General features: G+C 40.5%; 1 protein-coding gene across 2 annotated transcripts in view; it reads left to right on the top strand.

The window, feature by feature from the left end:
- slc38a4 (solute carrier family 38 member 4) overlaps positions 1-10,731 on the top strand; it is a 30,461-nt gene extending 19,730 nt beyond the window's left edge. For both annotated transcript variants that reach the window (XM_032589578.1, XM_032589577.1), the window contains exons 14-16: positions 5,901-6,045; positions 6,551-6,648; positions 7,317-10,731. In XM_032589578.1, coding sequence (XP_032445469.1) covers positions 5,901-6,045; positions 6,551-6,648; positions 7,317-7,421 — 348 coding nt within the window. In that variant the 3' untranslated portion in view covers positions 7,422-10,731. The remainder of the gene's footprint in view (positions 1-5,900; positions 6,046-6,550; positions 6,649-7,316) is intronic.
- The last annotated feature ends 844 nt before the right edge of the window (positions 10,732-11,575 follow it).

An 11,575-nucleotide genomic window follows, 5' to 3' on the forward strand; every position in this document is an offset into this window, starting at 1 on the left:
CTGTGGTTGTAAAACCCGGCACCTCTTTATTGCACCCACACGCATTTAACGTCATCTAAAAGATTTCAGCACTACCACACTGTGCCGGCTAATGTTTTTCCTCAATGTCTGCTCATATTGGGTCAAGTGACGTGCGGCCGCCAAACCTTATCATCTTACTCCTATTCATTCACACATGTGCCCCTCTTACTTCTATCTCCATATATGGTCACAGGATAATTTTAGACTGCCCCTTATCTGACACCAAGAGAACAAAAAAAAATGAGGGCCCACTGGTCAGTGGAAGTTTCCTGCCTCCTTTAGGCTCCAGAACACACACACACACACACACACACACACACTTGAGATAATGTTGACACATTATGTGCTTGTACTAAAGTTGTAATTGCACATGGCTGCCACTAAGGGGCAGCAAGTTTACTTTTTTCAGTAGTGAGCTGCAGTATACCGTATGCTGTATACTGCTGCTTTATAAAAAGTGTTTGTTTCACAATGTTAGTACAGCAGTAGGATATGAACTCTAAATCAGCTTTACCATTTAGTAATCTTGCCGATGTTTGGGTGTTTTTCCTAAAGCAAGGTGTGGGAGAACTCCATGTTTCCCACCCTAACAACGGAGCAGTGGAAAAACCCTCACCCTGACCTCCTGTGAGATATCAGAGGCAGGGAACCGAGGGCAAGCAGGCAGGGGGAGGATAGTACATTCCTCGACATATCTTGTCTTACAATCCGCCGCACTAGGGTGTCCGTTCCTCGAAATGTGTTAGTAATGTTGAGAAATCAGCTTCTGGGTGCTTTGAGCTGGGAGAAATGGCTTATGAGGACACAGGTTTGGCTTTAAAAGAACATCGTAGTCGAAACACAATTACAGTAAAAGGAAATTGACCCGGAATGCGACTTTTGGCTGTAGTTGAAATCTGTAACCAAGCTGGTTTCTACGTGTCACTTTTTAACTAGCTGTTACACATTTTAACAGAACTGAGAGGAGCTAATAAATTGTTTAACTGAATGTGCCATGCGCTAGCTAACCTCTTCAACTTAACAGTGTTTTATTTTAAACAAAAATAATTGTAAAAACATTTGTATTTTACGGCAAGAAGGAAATATTTAGCAATAGCAATGTTTCTTTACATTTAAATAGTAGAAGCATGCTAGTTTTAGCTTTGGCTAAAATACATGTAATATTTAGCCTAAATATTACCTTCCAGTAACTGTGAACCACATAGCTAAGCTATCTGTGCTAAACAAATAAATATTTGGAAAACCTTAACTCAGCTCAAACTAAAGCTAAAGCCTCTTTATGTTTTTGACAAAAGAAGTAACTTTGTTTCAACTACAAGTCAAGCAGGAAGAACATCATCTTGGAGACCTAGACATAGTTAGCTAGCTAGTTTTGGAAGTTGAATGCTGCTTGTAGTTTTTAGCTAGCTATTATCTGTAATTATGTGTTTTAATTGAATTAAATCCTAGCTGGTCATTTGTATAAAGAAATGCTAACTATTGATTGAGCCTCTTTGAAACACCAAAATTTGTCTGGATACCTGCTTTGTTTTAGCATGAAAATATTCAAAATAAGTTAAAGCTAGCTAGTTTTAGCTTAAGTTAAAACCTGTAGGTAAAATTGATAATGTGTGTATGTTTAGCTATGTCTTAATACATGTTTTAATGAAATTACATGTTGCCCACCCAGTCATATAAAAACTAACTTTACCAAAACAGAAACGCATCGATAAGCAGTGCATAAAAAATGTCTATGCTAGCCTTTTATTTGTATAGCCAGTTGTGTGAACCACAAATCTGGCCACTTTTGGACAAAAAATAGATTTATTAAAATAATTTCCTGCAGCTAAAGCTAATGTTTGGTTTTTGAAAATTTTGTAGTGCTTGTAAAAAAGTGAACCCCAGACAAAAAGGGAAACATTTAATATATATTAAAAAAATAAATCAGTTAGTTTCATCTTCATGCTAAGGAAGGAAGGTATTAACTATCCTTTTTTTTTAAAATAAATTGGATAATAACTGAGCTTAAGGTGATACTCATTTTAAAATTACTCATTGTAGAAAACTAGCAAAAGAGAGAAGAAAACTTTAATTTCTTCATCTTGACAGCTACATTGTTTTATAAAAAAAAGCTATGGAAATTACTTTCAGGTTAAAGTTTTATCTTCACATTAAGAAGATAAAACTTAGTTAACTTCTGAATGTGATGTTAAGTTAAACCTTAAACATTAAGGTTTGATATAGTCACATTAAACCTTAATGTTTAATGTAGCATGTAGTATGCAGAAACATGATAAGAACATAAGCACAGTTGGAATGCATAAATTAAAAGATTTTATCTAAAACGTCATCAAAATTTGATCAAAATCTTTTTGTGAGTGCTTTCAAAACTGGTTTTAACTTGTATACAACTGTAGCTGTAAAGAGACATGAGTCAGTGGCTTTTTACATAAATTATTTCAAATGAAGAACCTGTCGCTGTCAACATGCAAATAAATGAGCCGGCTTAGCGCTAAGGGAGCGCAGTTTTCCACTGGTACTTGGCATTCTTACTAGAGAGTCGTAGGTGTGCAGAGTTAGGAATGTTTCATTAACTCACCATAACTATTCATTCTGTAAATTAAACCGCTGCTACTGCACAGTGGGGAGACTGATAAAGAAGAATGTGCAGCACTGAACCCAAAGAACTGCTTTGCCTCACCGTTGTTCTGCCAAGTTTCCGTCCGGCCTCCTGAATCCACCTGGCAGGTTTTAAAGGAAAACGCCGACGACCTTCAGCGAGAGATTAACGTTAGCTTTGTCTGCCGACTGTCCTCGGCTCCCGTGGCAACGCAGTGGTCGTGAGCGAAGACGACACATGTAGACGGGTGTGCAACCTGAAAGCACGTGTGTGTGCTGCGGCGGGCGGTCGCATGAAGGGTAGACGGCGACGGCACCCGGATCACACGGGGCTTTTCCTGGGATCTGGTACATAATGAAGGGGCTTTATGTGGAGGCAGACATGTCCCAGTTCTCAGGCCAACCAGGCCACAGGTGAAGCCGCCGCCATCTTACCATCATAAACATTCAAATAGTTGTTTTAGTGAGGCAGCTACAATGCAAATAGTAGCATCTAAATGTGGAAGCATGAGGTAGAGATGTAGAGTATCAAAACGTGAAAATTACACAGAAAAATGACATGAACAAATCTAAAACATACAGAAAAAACATCTTATTAGGAAATGTAAAATGTAGTTAAAACATTTAATCAGGCAAAAACAAAGTAAATCCTGGTTAAAATAAATGTCTGCCTTGGTAACACTTACCAAACCAAATTGGAAAATTAGCTCAAATAAAATGGAATTATAGATTGCAGTTCTAGTAAACTGAAAAATTAACTAAACATAAATGGAAAAAAAAAAGTAGGACAATAAAATGCATTTAGGTGTGTAAATAAATCTCAAGCTGCAAGAAAAAGATGAAATCAAACACATTAATATCAATTTTAATGCTCAAAGATGTAAACTGTGTAGAACTGCGTTAGCCGATTAAAATTAAACATGTAATTCATTCTTCTTGGATTTCTAACACACTGAATGAAATTACTTTGCAATATAACACATATTTCACTTTAATTTATCAAACGCTACATTACTCTCCAATTTGACAATTTAATGTTTATTTTTTATTCTATAAAAAAAAGTCTGTTTTCTAAATATGAAATATTCTGAAAACAATGCAGTCAGTGTGTTTTGCACCTTTCTTCTGGTTAGTTGGTCCTGCAGTGAGCCAGTGTCGCCACTAGAGGGCTCATCGTCCTATCAATCGAGTTCTGTGTTTGTTTTGGTTGAAAAAGGGGAACTACTCTTCTTCAGAAGGCTCTTGTTTGGGTGTCTAGTTTCCGCTGATGCTTCAGTGCTTCCTTAGCCCACAAACCCTCTGAGGTGACTTTCCTGTTGAGTATTTTTACTCGTGAGGGACTTTTCACCTTTGCTGCCGATACTTTCCATTCTCACTTGCCTTGTGCGCCGACAGTCGAGCCACGCGTTTACCTTAGCGAAGCACAAAGCAGAAATATGGTTCAGATCTTGCATCAACCTCAGTGTGTGTAGTTTGTGTTTCACTCTACTCGGGTGATGAGTGAAAATACGACCCATGTGGGCAGGCCCATACAGCAGAAACCTTGTTCTTGGTTCGTTTCCAACAGGCCAAAGCCAGATGTGTCCGGCTCAGCTTGGCTCTACAAGTAAATACCAAGGAGCAGAGTGTGCAAATATCACACGGTGAACTCCAAAGGCTTGGTGCCAGGTAGCAGGCCTGTGCTGAATGGTTTGGTGCCATGGAGAGAAATGCAGCATGCAGGCTCGACTTTTCCAGGACAACCAAATTATGCACAAACCCCTGGGAAGGAGGGAGGAAGGAAGACTGATGAAGATCTTAGATTTATGGCATGATATGAGTTTTTGGAACAAATGGAGACAATTTCTTGGCAGTGGATCCAACAGTGTGAGCATCTCAGTGTCGCTTTGGTTCAATCTGGCAGCCCAGAAAATCAAGATAATTAGTATTTGTACCTAGCAGTGAAGCATAAATATACCTCTTCTTTAACCCAGGCTTAAAAGACTTGAGCGTTGCCAGCACTGGAGAAAATTTGTTAAGACCTTGAGATGTGCAAGTCACGACGGCTCAGTTGTTTTAATGTGACACACTTGGGTAAGAAAGGTAAAGCAGAACGATGAGTAAGAATGAAAACTGCCAACAGCAACTCCCTCCCTCCCTCCCCGCATTCTTAGCCCGCCCTTTTCTCACTGGTGGCTGATGCAACCTCATAGTCCCATTGCGCCGCGGGAGATAAAACGCCGCTTCCTTTCTACCTTTCCCCCCGTGACCCGCCAATCCACGGTGCCTCGGGTTTCTCCTGATCCCCACAACCTTTCCCCCAGTGAGGAGGCTTAACCAGCAAAAAGGTGTCTTAGCTGGGATCTGCTGCTTTACCTCCCGTCTTTTCTTAAACACACCCAGTTCAGGAACATACCCTGAGACACCAAGTCTGAGAAAGGGAACATTATTGTAATGTCTGTTTTGAAGGAAGAAAGTCACAAGGCTGGCAGAAGAGGGGTCTAAATATAGATGCATGCTACCAATGAGGCACCGTGTTTTGTCTGGCACATAAACCCTTCATTAAAGACGTTAAGGTTTGCAGGTCTAATGTGAAAAAGCTTGAAGAGTTGGGATGCAAACTACGGTCACACTGCAGCCTGAAGTGACCAAAATCTGAACCTTTTGCCCTTGTGCGACCTTTATCTGATCTTTTGATGACAGGCTGAACAACACAGATCGAATATTTTACAAATGCAACCCGACCGCTTGGATATGTGGTCCTCAGTCCGACACGTATCCGATCTTTTCAAATGTGACCTTGTGTTTGTAGGTACAGGGAGCGTTCATCCGACCTGTTTGTCACTGACACTCGACAAATGTCACTATTCTGCATTCAGGAAGAAAAACAACAACCATGTTGGACGATGCTGAGATTTAATTTGTTAATGTGATGTTTCTGGTTTGAGAACAACTTTAAAATCGCAACATACAGTCCACCGTTACTGTCCATATTTACTTCTGCAAACACTGAGCGCGTTCGCTACGTTTGACACTACTGTGTCCTCTACTGCACATGCTTGACGCTTTTAAGTTGTTTCAGCTTCACACAGGAGATCTCATACAAGTGGCATTTATTTCTGAAAATAAATTCACAAAAAATTGGAATTGAATGTTACGGCTTACAGTGTGAACGCAGCCTAAAACACGTTACAGTTCGCGTTTGTGTTCGCGAAGCCTCCTTCATGTCAGATGGATCTGTAAAGTTCTAGGTGCGGCAATCAAGTGCAACCCCTAAACGCTCGTGGCTTGTTTCCTCTCAGATCCGCTCCTCCATCACCACGTTGCTCTTCAAGGGCCGTGACTTCAGCTGGACCCGCCACTTGGTGATCGCCGCGCTCATCCTGGCCTTCAACAACATGCTGGTCATCTTCGTTCCAACAATCAGGGACATCTTTGGCTTCATCGGTAAGTCCTGACTCACGGTTTCTTTTCTTAGTCTTTTCAGTCCGGTGGACACATGAAGCTGCCGACGGCAGACGGTCGACACCTCAACGCTAAATATAACCGAGTCATTTAAACCTCCTGCACTCTAAGAGAAGTTTAGAAGTGCCCTACTTTTTTTTTTGCTTACAGCAGGAAGAGCCGCAACCTAAATCGTCAAGGGTCTCGCTCTGCGAGTCATGACTGTCCTCGCTGCATTTTTAGCCTGGCAGGACGAGCATTTTGCCATCTTTTCTGCTTGCTCACTCAATATCTAATAGGGCACATTCTGTAGGAGGGCAGGCAGTTAGGCAGTTGCTGAAGCAACTGGAAAACTACTGCAACCTAACCTGCAATTAAATAGTAAACTATGTATTGTCAGCGCACAATATGAAGAAAATTCTAGTCCTCACTCACCATAAATTGCAACCTGTTGAGTGCAACCAGGTATTGAGTGCTTTAATGAGCCCTTCTTCCCCTCTATTTGCAGGTGCTTCTGCAGCTACAATGCTCATCTTCATCCTTCCTGCTGCCTTCTACCTCCGCCTGGTTAAGTCGTTACCATACAACTCCTGGCAGAAGGTTTCGGTAAGTTTGCACTGCCATTAGGTTTGTTCTCCTCTTCTAAGCTCTCTGTCTTTCTCCACCACGGCTGATGTTATTGTCTCTGGACCTAAAGAGGAGCGTTCTAGAGTCAGCGCACACCTTCAGTTGTTTCAGATAGAAACTCGAGATCAGGCCTGAAATCTGGAAGCAGTGATCGATTCAGACCCGAACCTTCAGAGCCACATAAAGACAGTAACAAACTGGGCCTTCTGTCACCTGAAGAACATTCCCAGGACTCGAAGACTGAGGTCGCAGCAAGATCTAGAGAAGTCTTTATCTTTAGTCACAATGAGTTCTAGGACAGTGTCAAACTTCAAGACCTCTCTGGTCTTCAGGTTCTGGTTCTGCATCACCAGAACCAAACATGGAGAACCAGCATTCAGCTTCTATGCACCACAAATCTGGAACAGACCTCCAGAAAACACCCAAAACACTTAGTTCCTACATTAGAGTACATTTGACAAAATGTGTTGTTTATTGTTTGTTTCATAATTGATGACTGTATGATGTTTTTATGGCGTAAAGCAACTGCCTTGTTGCCGAATGTGCTATACTAATAAACTTGAGTTGACCAAAAGTCAATACGACCCCAGTTTATTGCCTCCTTACCCAGAATCCCTTCTTGTTCCCGTCTCTCTCTCTCTCTCCAGGCGGCGGTCTTCCTGGCCGTGGGGGTGGTCTTCATGATTGGCAGCTTGTTTCTTATCGTTCTCGACTGGATCCATCACCCACCCGGCACCAGCCACGCCCACTAAAGACCCCCTCCTTCTCACGTTCGGATTTATATCTAAGACAGCAGCAGCCATCCTTTTCCAACCACACCACAATCTTCGTCACTTCCCTCGATTGAATTATTCAGACAATCTCCAGCGTATCGACCGGATGCTCTGCATCCTCAGAACATCATTTGGAGGACTTTTTTTTTCCTTCTTTTGTACGTTAGAATGTAACAACTTCAGACTTTGACGTAAATACGCCGTTACAGGTGGTCTGGAATCATCATCGCGATGAAGATATCGTACTTCCAGCTGTGAAGATGCTGAGCAAATCTTTCACTTTGAAGAGCAGCATTGTGATTGGACCGCAGGGCTGGAAAAGGCGACGGCGTTTCCCGCCGTCCTCCTCCTCCTTCTGAAATTAAGCTACATTTACAAATGGAGTGTGTCGTCACCCATGAAAAACAAGCACTAGGATTACTTTTCACTTTATGTGGAGATGCAGTAGACGCCTCCACTCGTATAAAAAATATGCACACATATCAAAACATGTATTTCTTTAAGCTACTGTCCATGAAATTAATCAACAAAGACGGTTAAGCCGAAAAATCATCTTCTTTTCCCCCCCCACTTAAATTGATTAAAAACAATAACAAATCAGAAACCTTGCCAAAGTCTGCATTCGTCAGGGACGATCGTCTTGGCCAGCTGCGCACAAGAAGGTGCTTTCAGTATTGCTGTCATACAGAACTCTGAACATGGAGGAGACGGAGGTACATAATCACCTGTAGCTACTGCATTAAGTAGCATTGTACATATCTCAGGCGACCTATCAGAGTTCTCTGCTGTTCAGGTGAAAACGAAGACGAACGATCATTTTCAAGCAACATGCCTGCTGGAATAACCTCTCAGACACATAAAGTAGGGCTAGACTGCTGGACGGAGAATCTCTTGTTACTTTTACACAGAGTTAGCTGAAACATCCAGAGGCAGCTAGAGTTTTCATCAGCGAAAGCTGAAATCGTTTCTCTAAATATCCGTAACTTCTATTCTCTTCTCTTGTTACGTATTTGTATCGTAACTCTTAACTCTCAGTTCAAACCTTTATCATGTGAATGCTACATTTGTAGTCAAGTTTGCGGCTACCTGCTGACGTTAGGCTGGCGGCCGACTGGCTTTTCTAGAAATTGGAGCTCGGATTTGGAAATGACATCATAGCCAAGGAAAGCTCATTACTTTAGCTAGATACCCGTTATATGTTTGAGGCGGCCACATTGATTTGACGTCGGTGACTGATGTAATTACAGTTTCAAGGTGTGGACCAGTCAGGCTGTTTTTCCCAACTTGGAAGAACTGGAGAAAGATATTTTTCTAGCCTCAGATTCGAGGTGGAAGCTGTACATCAACACAACATTGTGGTTCAACGGAGAGGAAAACTCTACAAATGGGGGCAGATCAAATGTATGTGAAGGCCGTTACTCAAAAAAAAAACTTCTTACATTTTTAAATTTCACACTTCAGATTGAACTATTTCCAAGTCAAGCCAATGAACTACAACTTTTAGAGAAAGTAGTGAAGGATTTAAACGTAGTAATAATGTCTGTTACAGTCAGTTATAGTCAAAGTAAGTGCCATGCTAATCAATAGGTGTTTGGTAAATGTCTTTGTAATGCTTTTGTACTAAATCGGGTTTTAAGGAGTAACTTGATTTGCAATTGTCTTTTCCATCATTATCAAAGGCTACAAATAACATTGGCTGTCCCAAAGCATTTAATTTTAAAACCCCCAATAATCACCAGTTATCAATAATTTGGACAAAAGTGAACAAACACAACGTCTAAATGTCAAATTACAACATCGTCCCATTTTAGCAATGGTATCATGACTCAGCTGCATTCTGCACATTATCCATGCTATGTTTCCAAATTCTTTATTAGTACACATTTAAAGCCAATACACTCACACAGATATTGGGCTGTTGCTCATTTCATTTTATATTTATGCTTTTATAAATCTGGAAAGTCATTCATGTGGCTATGAAAAGCTCTCTTATGAAAATGCTGCATATGAAGTTAATGTAACAGCTACTTGCTGATCCTTGGCAATAAATCAACTGTTTACACACAAAACTATTTTATATTTTCACAAATGTACGTTTTTTACAACAAAAAATGTTTGGGGGGGGTTAGAAATTTAAAATGAATGTTATACATTTCTAAAGTAATCAATATCCGTTTCCCCAAATTGCTAACCCTCAATATCACATTTGTTTCTAAAGGATTTTTCCATTTCAGCTATGCTAGCTCAACCATCTCTGGCTGCTAGCTGAATATCTAGCTCATAAATGCAAGACATTTTTGTCTTTCTGCCTTCATTTTTGCTACAAATTGAACAACATATAGTTTTTATTTCTCTGAAACACAACGTGGCTGTTCTTTAAACTGATATTTCAAGAGAAGTGACATGTTAAAACGTACCTGGGTCACTCACTATTTGGCTAACAACAGTGTTCAGTCGCTAAGCTAAAGTTTGTTACTATTCAGCAATTCGTTGTTACAAATGCCTTAAATGTCTATTACCTACATTTTGAAATGGAGACCTAAATTGTGCCTTTCGGATACTTTTTATTTCTCTATATTTTTGGCATTTGAAACGCGTGCCTTTCGTAAAGTAGCTGGTGACGACATGAGAATCTCGGATTCGCCTGATTCCACCGTCAGTCGTTGCGCCGTTACGTGTCGCGATCACACCCCTGCCAAAGTGGACATTTATAGATCCTTTGTGGATCTACGTACGTGAAGCAAATAGATATTTCAAATGAAATAGTGTATTATGTGCATGTTTTTGGATTACAAACGTGGTCTTTTTTTTGGACAATTGTACATGCTGTGTAAATAATCTTTATTTTATGGTACACCGACATTCATCGCCGCTGAGTGGGTTGTGGGGGGTTGTACTTGAGAAGCCTTTTACAATCATTTGTTTTTAGTATATATATTATTATATAAATGTGGATGAGTGTTAGCCTTTTTTGTTCTCTTGCTGTATGACAGTAGCTTGCTTTTTTTTCTCTCTCTCTACGTGATGCTTGTACATTTGTCGAATGTTTTCTCCTTACCTACATATTCTCATGTTTTAGCGTGACCTTTTCGGATCAGAACGCACAATAGCATTATTTTTCTCAAAACACATCAGAATTAAGGCAGTGCAGTTCAGTTTTTGCTCCGGGTTCAATAAAGCTAAATCATGAAAGCAAGACAATAATTTCTTTTTTACCTCAGGTTAACAAAAATGCACAACAATATTTCAACTCCCCGCCGACAATCGTTCGTAGCTGAAGGTCCCATCTTACTGAGGCTTGCAATGTGTATCAGTGCTGTTCTAGAAACATCTTTGGTGAAGTTTCATTTTGTATAACTTGACTTGAATCAAAGCATTTCTTAGCCTGATAAAGCAACGGTGCCTTTGTTATTGAAGAAGTGCAATGAATGTTCAGTATTGATCTTACGAATGTTTTTTGACCTCAGTTAAATGTAAGAGACTCATCGCCTCCTCAGGTTGGGTCGTCTTACGAAGAAGTATAACTATCCACACTACACATTGACCCTCTAAGTATCTCAGGTTCGCGGTCTGGATTCATTTGTCCCCCCCCCACACACGTTTGCGTGCAGCGTCGAAGAATTTTACCTCAGCCTATGCTGTACAGACGGACGCATTTTGTGCTGGCACAGACAAACGGCCTCCTCGTGCTTTTTCTAAAGCAGACACCAGCGAACGCTGATTCGAGGGAAGGGTGAACAAAACCGCCTCGGCCTTGGTTTTCTACGGACCCTCAGGCACGGAGAAGCACTGGCTCAATGTTTTTGCTGTTCCCAGTGTCTTTACTCCCTGTGGATCAGGCTAAACATTCAGATTTATAATTTACTTAGAGAGTGTTTTATTGTTGTTTGTTTTTTTTTTTGTATCCGTGATGCTGTTTCATTACGATGAACAATAAAATGTGATAAGAAAAATAAAATCGTCTTGTTTTTTTTATGTGGTTGTTGCTTATATAAAGAAATAACAGCTTAGATTATAAATACAGGGTCTGACAAGATTTTCTAAATGATCACCCGAACTTTCTCGTTTGCACCCGGGATCGGAGGGACTACTGGTAGATGGTTTGCAGCAGATTTTTTTACAAATAAAAGTAT

The sequence above is a fragment of the Xiphophorus hellerii genome, chromosome 17, assembly GCF_003331165.1.
Source record: "Xiphophorus hellerii strain 12219 chromosome 17, Xiphophorus_hellerii-4.1, whole genome shotgun sequence".
NCBI lineage: Eukaryota > Metazoa > Chordata > Actinopteri > Cyprinodontiformes > Poeciliidae > Xiphophorus > Xiphophorus hellerii.